At 45.3% G+C, this 16,331-nt stretch overlaps 1 protein-coding gene across 3 annotated transcripts in view; it reads right to left on the bottom strand.

The window, feature by feature from the left end:
- Positions 1-16,331, bottom strand: part of SLC35E2B (solute carrier family 35 member E2B) — a 442,385-nt gene that overhangs the window by 82,822 nt on the left and 343,232 nt on the right. For all 3 annotated transcript variants that reach the window (XM_086921521.1, XM_086921522.1, XM_086921520.1), the window contains exon 4: positions 6,452-6,579. In XM_086921521.1, the coding sequence (XP_086777647.1) occupies positions 6,452-6,579 (128 nt within the window). The remainder of the gene's footprint in view (positions 1-6,451; positions 6,580-16,331) is intronic.

Genomic DNA, 16,331 nt, shown 5'->3' on the forward strand with positions numbered 1-16,331 from the left:
TAGGTCCTCCAGAGGGCCCAGGAACATTCAAACCAATAAGTTAGACCATTATACCATGTCCAAGGGGTCCCGCACAGAAGCGAAACATACTCAATCAACGGCGGGAGACACGGCAGGCCCTACCACCGAACCTACATTGGCAGATGTCATGGCAGCTATAAATAGGGTCCAAATGTACCTGGGGCAAAAAATGGAGGCTCTGGATGATAAGTTAGACACGGTCACAATCGAGGTTAACTTGATACGGGCGTCTCTCTCTAAGGCCAGTGAGAAAGTCAAATCGCTCGAGCTTAAGACTGCTAGCCTGATTGATGATATGGCATTGCTGCAGCAAGAGGTGAGAGACCTGAAGACCTTGAGAACCCTGGCGGATTGCAAGCTCGACAAATTTGAGGGGAGGGCTAAGCGTAACAACGTTCACCTTCTTGGAGTGCCCGAAAAGTCAGAAGGCCTAACCCCGGATCTGTTTGTCGAGGATCTAGTCCTTAATCACCTGAAGCACAAGGGACTGAGAAACTTTTTCACAGTCGAACACGCACACAGAGTGCCGGGGGGAAGGCCCAGGCCCGGAGCCCCAGCTCGCCCGATGATTGCGAGGGTTCTGAATTTTCGTGACAGGGATGCGATCCTCCAGGCGGCTCGAACAGGATCCCCCCTCCGGTATGAAAATGCGACGATCTCTTTTTTCCCCAGACTTTACTCAACTGGTGCAGAAACAACAACAGAGCTTTTTGCCGGTAAAGAAGAAACTCAGGAACAAGGGACTGAAATATGCTATGATGTTCCCGGCCCGCCTGCGGGTGGAACTCAATGGGAAAGTCAGTTTTTTTGATAACCCTGAGATTGCATCAGACTGGTTAGACAGCAAGCACGCGAGCGAATCGAAGACCAAGACGGTGGAGGAGAAGACTAACAACGGGAACGGGAATAGATAAGACTGTGGGAGTTATCGCGTGTGATTGCATTATGGGGGTGGGGTGGTTCCACTGGAAAACATTTTTTAATGGGAATTAGCGTGGAATGCTCTGGACCTGAATGTTTGTCTTCGGGAGGCTGGGGGATTTCTTTTGGCCCTTCTCCATTTACTACTTTTAGTTAATTTGTAGATTAGTGTTTGGGCGATGGGCACACTGCTAGTTGGGGCTAGGCGACAGCCATATGCAGGGGTGCAGGGAGGGGGTGGGGGGCTGACTGTGAAGGTTTTTTTTGGTATAGGACCGATATTATGTGCAGCTATATTTGCAATTTTCTTTCAATCTGTTATCTTTTTTCTTTTGCATCAGGTGACAGTTTTGCAATTCAATGCTAGCGGTGTGGGGTAAATGTCTCTTACTAGTCAGGGATTGGGGATAAGAGTGTTGAGCTGGAATGTCAATGGTCTGGGTGACAAGATCAAGAGAGGGTTGGTGAATCAGCTAATTAGAAAACACTCCCCGGAAGTTGCACTATTGCAGGAGACGCATCTTGTTGGGAATCGATCCATGGCCCTTCATAAAGGGGGATATAAACTGGTGGCGCATGCTAGGTTTACATCCGGGTCTAGGGGAGTTGGTATCCTTATTAAAAATTCCTTTCCGTTTGAACTACAGGCTAGATGGTTGGACCAGAGTGGCAGATATGTGGGTGTCTCAGGGCAGTTAGGAGGTAGGACGGTTACCTTCTTGTCCATATATGTACCGCCGAGCCTTCAATCAGATACTATAAAGATTTGAGTGCCGTCTTTCTAACCCTGCCCCTGGGTCACTTGGTGCTGGGGGGAGATTTCAACGCAGTACTCGATGGGGGAATAGATAGATTCCCGGCACAAATTCATACATCACAGAAGTGGCTCCCTGACTTCCTTGAATCGCTGGGGTTGGTTGATAGTTGGAGGATGCGTAATCCGACTCAGAGACATTTCACTCATGTTTCCGCCGCACATAATAGTATATGCAGATTAGACTACATATTGATACCGGCGGCTATGGCAGACAATTAGAGAGGCAAGATACCTGGGGAGGGGCATTTCAGATCATTCCCCGATGTGGTTACAGGTTGAGATCAGGCAACCAGCGGTTGACAGAGTTGCTCCAATTAATGCATGGCACTTGAAGGACCCAGCCACAAACAAGGAGATACGCCAAATTTCGGAACACTATTTTCAGGAGAATGTGGGCACCATCGACTCAGCACAGTATCTGTGGGAGGCATATAAAGTAGTACTGCAGGTGAGGTCCTCTCCTTGATTGCAGGCAAAAAGAAGAAACACCAGGCAGAGGTAACCAGGGTGGAGGCGGAAGTTGTGGGGTTGGAGAAACGGGTGGCTGAGACTGCTGCTCAGGGAGACCTGCATCTGTTGAAATTGAAACAATGACATACAAAGTTGAGTATACGAACATGGAGATAAGGCCGGAAAGTTAATCGCTTGGTTAGAACGTGGAGAGCGGGCCTCTCGTTTGGTGCCTGAGATAGAAGGGTCGGGACCTTATATAATCACAGATCCGCAGGCAGTGGCAGACGCCTTTTCTGAGTATTATAAAGAAATGTATACCTCGGCGAATGGTTTCACTGAGACCGAACATGGCGAAATGATCAGAGATATAGGCATGCCGAACCTCTCGGAGGACAATAGGAAGTACTTAGACTCCTCCATGACGGATGATGAAATTGCGCAAGCAATTAGAAACAAAGTCTGGGAAGGCAACGGGTCCTAATGGGGTGCCTATAGAGCTATATAAATTGAATGCCCATAAAATTGCTTCGCATATCCGTGCCATGTTTCTAGAAAGTAGAGAATTGGGACAACTTCCATACGACCAGCGGGTGGCGAATATTGTGGTTATTCATAAGGCAGGCAAGACTAGGACATCCCCTTCCTCTTATCGACCCATTTCGCTTCTCAATGCAGAGCCCAAGATATTGGCGAAATCACTCGCCACTAGGTTGGTCAAGGTCATTACAACCCTGATACACCCTGATCAATCTGGCTTCATGCCGCGTCGCAACACAGCTTTGAACTTGCGGAGACTTCACGGGATTCTGGGTGGCTCCCGTAAGATACTGGAGCCGGCGGTTCTGGTGTCTCTGGATGCCACTATGGCATTTGATAGGGTTGAATGGGCTCATCTATTTGCGGTTTTGACTAAGATGGGCTTTGGCTCGGAATTTATCGGGTGGGTATGATTGTTGTATGCTGCTCCTTTGGCCAGAGTGATTGTAAATAACAGTAAATCACCTGATTTTACCCTCGGGAGGGGCACGAGGCAGGGATGTCCATTGTCCCCACTTCTCTTCGCACTGGCGTTGGAGCCTCTGGCGGCTTGGGTCCAGTGGGACCGGTCGATACATGGCTTGCGGTGGACACCAGAGAGGGAGGATAAAATCTTGCTTTACGCGGACGATATCCTGCTATATCTCACTAACAGGGCGTCCCTGAGTAATTTCTTGGATGTCCTGGCCATATTTGGTAGATACTCCGGGTTTGCTATAGACTGGACAAAGTCGGTATTATTTGTTATATCGGGTGAGCCGCCTGTGGTCCCGCAGTTATGCCCTATAAAGATCGAACTAGTGGGATTTAAATATCTTGGCATATATATAATGCTAGACCCGAAGGTGAGATATGCTAATAATTTGGCGCCCCCCTTGAGTCGGTTCAAAAAAGATGTGGAACGTTGGAGGGCTTTCCCCCTGTCATTACTTGGGAGGGCGGTGTTGTTTAAGATGATGGCCTTGCCTTGGTTCCTATACATTCTCCAAAACACAATGGATCCAGTGCCTGTTACTTACTTCAGGGAGATCGAGACACTTCAGCGGCAGCTCCTCTGGGTTGGCAGGCCCGCATAGCTTTTGTCAAGCTGACTCTCCCGTGGTATAATGGGGCCATCGGTCTGCCAGACTTGAAGAAATACTACTGGGCCTCGCATCTTGCGGCGGTGAATCATATGATTTATGGCCCCCCGGGGAGACCCAGGCTATGCTATGGACCGTGGGCAGGCACCAGGTGGAGATATCACTAAAGCCTTGTATGCCAAGCCCGGAAGATTCATGTTGGCGGGCCCAACGGCGCATGCCATACATGTCTGGCACGCGGCTACCAGAAGTTTGGGGTGGGAAGGGAAACTGACAATGACCACCCCCTGTTTAGCTCAGAGAGGCTCGGTAGCTTGTGGAGATCTAAGGGATTCGATAAGTGGGACCTCATCGGAATTAGTCAGATCAAAGATGTGTGGGGGAAGGGCTGTGTGCAGACTTTTGAATCTCGCCAAAAGCAATACAGCTTGAATGATAATGAACACTTTCTGTACTGGCAGATTAGACACGCCCTTCTTGCCCACATACCTAGAGATATGGAGCTTCCGGAGGCTTCTTCTCTTGAGGACCGAGTACTTGACGGTCAGATCCCAGAAAAAAACATCTCACTAATATATAGGAAGCTTGTAAATAATACGGAAGACCCACTGGGGAGCATTAGAACAGCGTGGGTAGTGGACGGTTTGGAGTTAGATGTTGAAGATTGGGTGGAGACTGTTTCCTCCCCCAAAGTGGTTGCGATTCAGATGAGGCTTAGGTTGGTGCAACTTAAGATCCTACATAGATCATATCACAGGGCCTAGACTAGTGCACATGGGACGAGCGGTGAGCGGAGACTGTAGGAGAGGTTGTGGAGAGCTGGGCACTTTCATACACCTCCTATGGCACTGTGAAGAGATACAAAATTATTGGATGAATGTACACGATGTGATCACAGAAGTACTGGGGGAGGGGATACGACAGGAGGCCCAGAGATTTATATTGAATGTATGGGAACCCACGGATTTGAATGGGTATCAGAAACGGTGGGTGACGTTGGCATATATGGTGGCGCAGCAAAACATTGCTTAATTATGGGCGGCCAGCCAGTCACCCTAGCCTACCAAGCGGGCCCAGGATCTAGACTGGTGTATGTTCAGGGAAAGGGCAGTGTATGTGGCTAGGGGTTGTCCGGAGAAGTGGGGGGAGGTCTGCGGGGCCTGGAATAGTCATTGCTGCGACTTGTGTACACCCCCGACGAGACACAGGGAAGTTGAAACACGGGACTCCCCGTGATCCCAAAATTTGTATATATAGTGATTTATGATTCTGTACGAATGACAATCCAAACCCTGCAATGATGTTATATGTTGATCACCTGATACTGTTTTTTTTTTCATAATAAAAAAGTTGGGAAAAAAATACCTCACTAGGATCAAATTTGAAATTTTTTCATTACAAATACCTTTCAAAGAGGCCTAATCGCTCGAGATATCACGCCAAAATCAACTCTCAAATTCTACAAACTATTCTCCAGCATCTTTTAACTTTAGTCATCCCACCGATGGCAGAAATCAATGAGCAGCCTATTAAAAACAATGACACTTGGCCCTAAGGAATGTGTAAATCTCACAACCTACAGCACTTCAAAACATACTTGCAATCCTACTCTTATATCTCCCTTCCTTTTATCCCTTCAACCATCCCCACCTACATCTATGGCACCCAGACCCTGCATGTAGCATAGCGCGCTAAGCAAGTTGTTGTGCCTTGTGTTATCCCCTTGCCTGCTGCTCAGCCAGTATGAATGTGATGTCTGTGTGGAATGTTGAATGTTGGATGACAGAGTGAGTAGAATGTTAGTGTGCCTGGTGTGGATGTGGAATGACAGTTGATGAGAGAGGGCTGAGCAGTGACCATCCTGTTCCTGGTGGGGTTTCCTCCTGTTCATCTTACTTCAAATAAAGAGCTTCAAGAAACTACCTGACCATTCATCATTTCATTCACTACATTTTGGCGACGAGGATGGGATAACACAAGGCACAACACAAGTGTTCTCACTAATTCACTGAATCACAGTTCTTCAAAGCACAGGTGAGTATCGACTCCCCAGGAATTGGTCAGACCATACATGGACTGCTGGCCTAAAGGTGTGATTGTGCGGTGTGGTGACTAGATACAAAATAAGATAATATGCGAGACCTGAAAACATAGGCCCTGTCATGGGCAGCAGACAGTGGCTTCAAATGGTAACTGGCACTTGTGAGTGTAAGACTTACGAAAACATAATCGGCTGCAGCGCCTGTTACAACAAACAAGTTAAACATGGCCTAGAAAGTGTAATGTCTTTTGTGACTCTCCACGATCAGCAGGACAAATCAGCAATCTGACCGCACGGCATTCTGCCTGCTATCTAACTAAAAACACGTAGCAGTTTCACATTTTAGGGGTCTATAGCAACCATAATGGCAGTGCAAGCTGCAAAAGCGAAGTAAACATAGTCCGACCTTAAAAAAAAAATCACGTGATGAACAAGATCACGTTCCTGCTGACAGCCCAAGAGGAGAGGAAAAGAAAATCCGGCCTAAGCTAACATTGGCGCTGAACATCCATTAATAACCACAAAGAGTCACAGTGAACGCTCACCACTGTTGCGTATCGAAGCCTTTAATGCACTCACCAGTGTACTCTCCCAGGATCAGCCGGGACATTATGACTGTGAAAATGGGTGCAGAACTTTTAACTGTTTCAGCAAATGATACTGCCACGTTTTTAAGGCTGACCAGTCCTAAAACCACGGTGGCAAATCTGAAATGGAAACAAAACGAAGGACAAGTCGTGAACTTAACTAGAAACAAGTGAAAACGGTTTACTCACATTTTTCTGATTGAAAAATAGCCACTCAAAACTGTGTACTGCTCGTACCGATATATACATTTATCGATATGTGTATACATGTATGTATACAGGACTAGTGGAGCAAAGTTACTACATCTTCCACCACCCCCAATACGCTTAAATGTATATATATGAAGCGTTAGCCACCTCCAATGTTATTTGTACAGGTACCTTCAATGGAAAGGTCAGATAGCTAGGATTAGATGAGAAAGATGCATTATTTTGGAGTGATTGAAATGAATTTTGCTTCAGTGTTAAGTAGTGAGATGCCATCGAGGCCTCGATAGTTATTAGGCTATTCACAGGGAGAGTTCAGTCTCATATGTTTAGCAAGAGTAGGATTTCCTAGGTGACTGCATGTTAGGACTGAATAAAAGAGTTGACTGGACAGATCATATCTGTACTATGAAATGTCTACAGTGGATAAGGATGTACCAGTTAGGTCAACCTGTTTTGAGATGAACAAGAACTGTTCTAGCACCTCACGTCACTTTGCTGCACGTATAGTAGGCCCATTGTTTTGAGGTATATCCGTAGAAGGCAGATGAGACCATAAGGAAGGGGAGCCATTAGCATGTATTCAGAGGGTTGTAGATCTGCACCAGTCACAAGCTTGACTGCTAATGGCACGTAGGAGGCGGACTAAATTGTACTTTTATGACTTTCCACATGAATGAGAAGTGTGTGCTAGTTTTTTTGTTTATTTCATAAGTGAGTTAAAGTGTTTTTTTTTGTTTTTTGTTTTTAAATCTCCGGTAGTACATTTTCTTTTCCAATCAATGGATGGAATCCGAAAGCAATCTAAGGTCAAGAGGCATTGTGATTTGTGACTACGGAGATGAAAAGGAGAAAAACGGGGATTTTACCAGGGTTGGTGGAGGACAAGATTCAAATGAGCTTCTTTGCTTAATCATCATTATTTTGAAAAGTAGGAGTATGGTAAAAAGAGATTTGAAACTAAATTAGAACAGCTTGGAAACTTTGACGTGACGTGATATGGTGACAACTTTAAGTGAAGAGAAGGCTGATTTGGATAGTGGTAGTAGTGGCTGTTGGCTGCATGAACTGCGATCCACCTCTTCTCTGGACAGTTGACTACTTTGTAAACATGTGATTAGTTCTCGGGTTCGAATATTTTTTTCAGGATCTTTGTTTAATATAAGATTGGAGATACTCCAAGGCTACATACTTTGTTTACTGTGTAGCTGTATAATGTTCAATTTTTCATGGTATTGGGAGACTAATTGAGTTAGTCTGTGTCCTAAGCCTGTTTAAATAATATAGCTGCCATCATCCTACCTCGAGTAATTAAAGTTTACAGCAAATGACAACGGTTCCACTTTCAACAATCTGAAAATATACAAGTTCATACAGTGGAGTCTGGGAAACCATTTGCATTCCTCCATTCCAGATTAACTAGTTATTGATTCCCACTCGTTTTTAAAATGTTTTTTGGAGTGACATACAAGAACAGAGTACCTTTCACGTTCCAAGAATAAACAAATCACAAAAATAGAACACAAATTAAATAAACACTAAACAAAAAGGATTGGCCAGGCATTTCACGGTTCCACAACGTATTGGGCGACAGTGCCATGCCTCGTTCCATAGCTACCCATTCATACCCATGTCCTTGCATATTTTTTGCACCTGCTGATTTCGTGTCTATAGACATCCTTTAATCAAAAGCATTTGCTAGATTTCTCGCCACAATCCTATAAAGGTCTGCCACAAGGTTTCAGCAAACATCAATATTTCATAATGAGGTATCTAGATTTTGTTAATGAGGCTTAAATAACAAGCATTAAAAATGCAATAGGTCTCGCCTTTCATTAAGTTAAAGCCTTCTGCGTTGCTATAAAATACCATTAGCAAAGCAAATGGCTTTAACTGAATCAAAGGCGAGACCTATTGCCTTTTTAATGCTTGTTAAAGCTTGTAGCCTTTGTGCATGTTCATTTTGCCCTTGGGTCCACATTTGAATGACTCAAAGGGTAAGAGTCTGTCTACCTTAAATCAGTGCAAATTCTATCCCCCACTCCTTACATGTGGAATAGTTGAAGTGCTGCTGCTTGCATCTTTGGCCAGGTTCTACTGTACCAATCAACTTTAAACCTAATATCTGAAGACACATTTGACTTTTAACCATGAATATCAAAACACCTGCTCTTTACACAGTAGAATCTGTTTTTCTAAAAACCTCCGTTTGCACTATTTTTTAGGGTAGTTAGTGCAATTGTTTTAGCCATCGTAATCAGCTAATCATTGCGAACAACTTATCCATACATGTAGTATTTTTGGAGGCTGGCTCACAAGCCTTCTACTGGACAGCACAGCCTTTGTAAGCAATATACATTGCTTGTAGGAACTGCAAATATATCTGCTCTGTTAACTGCTCTGTAGGATAAAAAATACCAAAATGTAGAACCAAACAATTATCTTTATATATCTATGTCATTATTAATCCTTTTTTTATTACAAAAAAACACCAAAACACACTGGCTCGATATTCCTTCTGAGCAGGCCACTATAATCATGACAATTTATAACACCTCTATTGACGTTCGCTTTGACTACTAAACCAAGCTACCACGGACAAAGATGCTCCAACTTTCAGTCACAGACCAAGTAACTAGTATCCTGCTTTGTGGCAAGCACCTACAATCCCACTTTTAATATTGCTAGATTGTCGGCCAGACTGCAAGGATGCGAGGGGGTGGCCCAACACATTATACTTTTATAATTTACCACGTTTATAGTCCATAACCTTATCAAAGCCTTTGTTTAGGACATTAAACCTCTCTAGCCACAGCAGCTGAGCTTATTGAGATAGCAAAACATCATTGACCGATATTAACGTCAGTCAGTTAATGATAACATACTGTTGAGACAAGAATTATCATTTATACTCATTTACCCCAACTTCTAGAACAGCAGTATACATAAGACAAGTCAGCCTGGAGCGCAGAACAGCTTTGGAAGAGACGCAGGAGGGCAGGAGCGTGACGCCGCGAGCGTGCACGTTGGCGTTCCCTGCGGCTCGTGCCATTGGCGGCGCCTGCAGACTTCGCCCGTTTCTGGGAAGCGCGTTCACAGACCGGAGTCTGCTCGTGCACCGGTCTGTACCACTTGGGGAGGCAACACAACCACAACAAGTGTAATCCCGAAGTCCTTCCAGGGAGCCCACTGCCATTGCGGCGCCAAGCCAACAGTGCTTAATTTGTAAAAATATTACGTGCCAGGGCCATTCTCAGAAACCTGCACCACCCATACCCTGCCAGTGCTGCCAATGGCAGTACAAACACCTGAACTGTAACGAGAGCCGGTGCAGACAATTAAGTACAGGTGCAGAGCACAGGAAACTAACCAGCACAAATTAAGCACTACAAGCATTTGATCTAAATTCTGCCTCTTATCTGGGTCATCATCTGTGTTGTTGACCAGGTCCCAGGCTTCAAGAATGAGAGAGTAGGATTTCTATACGAAATAAAATAGACAAAAAGTGGTGAGAGAAAGTGTGAGGACAATTAATAACGTTTCACTTAGCCAGCACGATTTCTCCAAATAAAGTACCAACAAACATCATCTTTGTTTAAGACCTCGGTATTAAACCTGTTTCACCTGGCAGAAATTGTATGGGATAAAAGCTGTGGGTTTTTTATTACCACACCAGATATAATCCTGATTCCCGTGCAAAGCCCAGTCTGCACAGGAGTGAAGAAATGGTTTACATTCTCTATCTGGAAATAAGCATTCCTGCACACAGTGAGATTAAAATATATGCAAACGATGGGAGACAATTATACATTCGAATCGGAGATATTTTAAGGAATTTGAAGGCCCTGGGCCAAACTTTTTTGTGGGCCCCTGTTCTGAACAGTTTTGAATTTATGATTACATTTCTGATTTTACATGCCTTCTTTGGCCAAATCACTGACAGTGCACAGACATACGTCGAAATTCTGAAATGCAGCAGTAGCAGCTCACTAATGTTACTGCAAATCTCCGGGATACCCTCCCAATTCTCATATGTAAGGTCCCGTTTTGATCTAAAAAAAACTTTTTTATGTATGTTGCATGAAGCATAAACATAATATTTCTCTGCAAAATGTCTGTAATGGACTATCACATCACCCACATTTGAAATACATTAAAAGAAAACGGTATTTACAATAATCTGTTTAAGAATTATTCAAGGTCAACAGGACAAAACTCTGTGTAGAACAGAGCTGACTATCAGCTTATATAAAACGTTTATGACACAGTTGCTACAAACAGTTGCAGTTATGGTACCCAAATTACCTTGTCCGTGACATCAGAGCAGGATTAAGACAGATGAGAACAAAAGAGTAGAAGAATCCTTACTGAGAGTAGAACTAACACGACGTCAGCCATGGGCAATGACCACATTCTCTATCTGAGCATTGTCCACCGAGAACTGCTGCCTGACCCCTTGGATAGGGCCTTGTGTTTTAAAAAGCCTTGTCACCATGAGTGACGTTATTTGAAGAACAGCTTCGTTCACTACATTGCTTATCAACAAAATCCCTCACACTCAAGGGTGAGGGATTTTTGGACCAAAACTCTATCTGGCATTATTCGACATTATGTAAAATAATTGCATAATGCATTGGCATAGCCATGCAGATGCATGTGGATTTGCACCAAAAGGACTGCACAGGAGTCATAATACACTGAAAGTGAAGCTGCTGGGACCAAGGCACAAGAAAAATGCTCACATTCTTTCCAATCAACTATATTGTGTCAATCAAACATCATGATGTCGCGATATTGCTTCAGTTGCTCTTTGAACACACGAAGACAAGAACATGAGAAAATTTGCAACAGCTACCTACACTTCAAACACTACAAAGGTCGAAGTCTAACCTAAAGAAAAGATCTTCAACTATTTGCCAGAGACCCAATTTGGCAGGAAGGACTTCAAACAATATGACCATTAACTATACAAAAAAAAACCTGCTGAATCGATGTAAGAATGTAACAAATACTGTGCGGTTTTTTCACCGACAGCTCCGGTCAAGGTCATTTGGACAACAGGGAGCTGTGCATTAGTCGAATATGCTACTTACCAGTATGCATCTGTTGAAATGCAAAAAATGGAAGGTGCACTCAATGAGAGTCCAAAGGAAAGAAAGTATATTGTTTATCTTCTTCTTTATTAGCAGTTTTTTTCAATTACAGGCGCCACGAGACGCTACATGAATTTGGAGCACCCAACTGCAGGTGCACAGTGGTTATCACCGCGAACACCGAGTTTTATTACGGACCGGTGACCTCTTCCTTTTTAAATTGATGCCTACATTGGAGCCTGGCACTAGGGGGAATAACAGGATACCATCTTCGCGAATATTAGATTGCCTGTGAATGCCTACCCCATCTTGAATCAGTTTCCTACCTAGATCACCGGCACCCTGAAGACTGCGAGATATAGCATAAGAAATACCACTGGACGCACCAAGTTGTATCCAGTTGACTATACCTTCTCTATATAAATGAAGGTTACATGCCTTTGAATACCTGGAAGCTACTATTTTGCGATCCACTAGGTGGGTCTGTATAGATCCCAATTTCAATACTGAATCAATTCGCCCTGACGAAGTTCCACAAGGTTAATGGAACGAAACGCGTTGGCTGTGCCTGTAATTGAAAAAAACTGCTAATAAAGAAGAAGATAAACAATATACTTTCTTTCCTTTGGACTCTCATTGAGTGCACCTTCCATTTTTTGCATTTGGATCTTTTGACCTAAACACCTACTGGTAGCAGGTGTAGGAAGAAGTATTGCACCGACCTAAAACTTAGAAACACAGAACTTGTAGTGCTTGACCCGGTCTGCTGCCTTGACCCTTTCTGTTTTTCTGCAGTATGCATCTGTTCTTGGCATGTAGGACTGCTGACATTCATATCTGTGCATAGATCGCCGCCTAGTGTTGGGTCCGGATGATTGCACATTGTTGTCCTGGAAGAGTCTTCGAAGTATCACGAGATAGGTGGCTCCTCTCCTGGACTACAGTGCGCATGGGCATCGACTCCATCCTCAGATTGTTTTTAGCCATTGTGGCCAAGATGGAGTGAAACTCAGTGAATGATGACCATGCTAGAAATATATGTGAATTCTGCAGCTACTACAGGCGCCGGGGAGGAGGGCGGGCGATATGAATGTCAGCAGCCCTACATGCCAAGAACAGATGCATACTGGTAAGTAGCATATTCGGTTCGAGGCATGTGGGCTGCTGAATTCATATCTGTGCATAGAATACATAGCAGTCCCTCCATTAGCGGCGGCCGCCCGTGCCAGCTGCAGCAGTTTGGAAAAGTGTTTTGAGAACAGCCTGCCCTACAGCTGCCTGCTGTTTGGAGTGCACATCAACACAATAATGCTTTGTAAATGTGTGTGTGGTAGACCATGTGGCTGCTCTACATATGTCTTCCAAAGGAATGTTTCCAAGGAATGCCATAGAGGCCCCCAACTTTCTGGTGGAGTGGGCCCTTGGTGGAATGGTGAGAGTACGTTTTGCTTTCAGATAGCAGATCTGGATACATTAACGATCCACCTAGCAATACCAGCCTTGGAAATAGGGTTACCTTAGTGGTGCGGTGCAAAGGCGACAAAGAGTTGCTTAGTCTTCCTAAAATCCTTGGTCCTATCGATGGAATACATCAGGGCCCTTTTGACGTCAAGGGTGTGGAGCATTCTTTCCGCCAATGACTCAGGATTTTGGAAGAAAACGGGTAATTCAATAGTCTGGTTGAGACATAACTTTGGGTAGAAATTTAGGGTTAGTGCCAAGCACCACCCTGTTAGAATGAATTTGAATAAATGGCTCTTGGATAGTTAGGGCTTGTAATTCACTAACTCTCCGTAGCGATGTAATCGCTATGAGGAAAGCCACTTTCCACATCAAGAACTGAATCTCACAGGAATGCAGTGGCTCAAAGGGAGGACCCATCAGCCGGGTGAGGACCACATTAAGGTTCCACTCCGGAGCTGGTGGAGTCTGCGGAGGAATGAATTGTTTGAGTCCTTCCAGAAAAGCCTTAATGGCAGGCACCCTGAAAAGGGAGAGGTGCTGCCTATTCTGGAGATAAGCGGCCATCGCAGATAGATGTATGCGAATGGAAGCATAGGCCAGATTACATTTGTACAGATGGAAAAGGTAACAAATGATATTCTGAATAGAAGCATCTAGCGGGTTAATGTTGTGGTCTGCACAATAAATGACAAACCGCTTCCATTTTGCCGCATAGCATGCTCTGGTGGTGGGCTTCCTCGCCTCCCGAATGATGTCCATACAGTCAGAAGGCAAGTGCAGGTAGCCAAACACTAGGACTTCAGGAGCCAGATCGCCAGGTTGAGCTGTTGCGGATCTGGATGCTGAATGTCGCCATGGCTCTGCGTCAGAAGGCTGGGCGTGAGACGTAGCCTCTGATGCGGTACCACGGATAGGTCCAGAAACGTGGTGTACCATGGTTGGCGAGCCCACGTTGGAGCAACCAGGATGAGAGTCATCGAGTGCTGCCTGAGCTTGCGTGCCACCAGCGGTATCAAGGGTGCTGGGGGAAAAGCGTACGCAAATTTGCCTGACCAGTTCATCCATATCGCATTGCCCTGCGACTGTGGGTGTGGGAACCTGGCGGCGAAGCTTTGGCATTTTGCGTTCTCCCTTGTGGCGAAGAGGTCGATCTCTGGATGACCCCACCTTTGGAAGTACGGTTGGAGTACTGATGGATGTATCTCCCACTCGTGCATTTGGTGGCAGTGCCTGCTGAGCAGGTCCGCCATTTGATTGTCCTTGCCCGGGAGGTGTTCTGCCATGAGGAAGATGTTCCTCTGAATGGCCCACTTCCACATGCTCTGAGCCAGATGAGACAGCTGCGGAGAGTGTGTTCCTCCCTGCTTCTGAATGTAGTACATTGCCGTCATGTTGTCCGTCCGGATCAACACAACCTTGTTGCACAGATGTACTTTGAAGGCTTTTAGTGCCATGATGATCGCCATCAGTTCCAGAACATTGATGTGCATCTTCCTCTGCTGTTGCGTCCATAGTCCCTGCACAGTGTAATGGAGTACATCAGCTCCCCATCCCTGGAGAGAGGCGTCCGTTGTCAGGATGATCTGTGGCACAGGCTCTTGGAACGGTCAGCCCTTGCAAAGGTTTCGTGGATTCCACCAATGCAGAGAGTTGTATGCCCGACTGCTCACCAACACTAGGTCTTTCAACTGCCCGTGAGCCTGAGTCCACTGACGTGCTAAGCACTCCTGAAGCGGACGCATATGTAGCCTCGCGCGCGGGACTATGGAAATGCAGGAGGCCATCATGCCTATCAACTGCATGAACACTCTTGCTGGAAGCGAGTGTTGAGGTCTGAATTTTTGGATCAGCGATTGAATGCTGCTGACCCTCACTGAATTCGGCTGTGCTGTGGCCGCCAGAGTGTTTATGGTCGCACCCAGATACTGCCGTACGTGGGCGGGCTGGAGGTGGGATTTTGGGTAATTCAGTGAGAATCCCAGATCGTGCAGGAGGTGAATGGTGTGGGACATGTGGGCGGCACACTGCTGGGCTGACTTCGCTTGGATGAGCCAGTCGTCCAGATAGGGGTAGACGTGGATGTTCCGTCTCCTGAGATGCGCCGCCACTGTCGCCAGGCACTTAGTGTAAGCCCTGGGTGCCGTGGTGACACCGAAAATAAATTTACAACAACAAGGGGCCCCAAATCAGTCAGTAGGGACCTCGGGGAACATACTTATTTCAAAACAACATTGGTCCCATGCATACAGGAAGATTGAAAGGAAATTAAATATAGACAGAGTCAATCTATATTAAGAGAGACATGTCCAGCCGGACAGTGGTCTTTCATAGCTTACTCAATTTTCATATAGTTATATCACACAGAGTACCTTCCACAGGTCAACCAGTGTGGAACACACGCCTGTGCCCAGCACTTACAGAACGGGTACAGAAGGTGGATATAGAGAGCAAAGAAGGGCTTTATAAGGCAAAACACATTTCTCTGTCATAAATGCAATTGTACAGAGTATTACAACAAAGCACTTTAAAACACATAGTAATCACGTTTTTGTTTTTGGTACTTAAAAGGTCGACGGCGTTTCGGACCCCTAGTAAATCACGGGGACCATCATCAGGACATTCTCAGTGAAAGCCTTAACAATGATTTAGCCTCTAAATGCCTAGAAGGGGGAAAAAAGGGGAAATATATACATTTATTTACATAGGCTAAAGTTTCAAGAACAAGTGACTTAGGGTGACCTGTATGCGTCGCGACTGTTGACCCTGGTGCGGTACGACGAAAATGGTGAATAAAAAGGTGAATAAAGAGTGGCTCAAACAAGCATACAGGTAAGGAATGCGGTAGTGCAGCTGTTTACCAGCGTTTAATGGCTGGAAGTGCGTGATGTCATGCTAATCGACGCAGAGGTCATGGCTGCTGGTGGATGGTGAGCTGTTCCATTTACATTGCGGAAGAAGTACTGGAAATCAGCTAGTCTATACGTGATCGGAATGGAGGTGATTACGGGAAAAGTGTGGAAGTGCAAACCACTGGAGACCACCGGTGTATGTATAAACCGAGCTGACCGCATGCAAGTAGCCGAGCCCGGTGTGGTCATAATGCGCATC

The sequence above is a fragment of the Lissotriton vulgaris genome, chromosome 5 (genome assembly GCF_964263255.1).
Source record: "Lissotriton vulgaris chromosome 5, aLisVul1.2, whole genome shotgun sequence".
Taxonomy (NCBI): Eukaryota; Metazoa; Chordata; class Amphibia; order Caudata; family Salamandridae; genus Lissotriton; species Lissotriton vulgaris.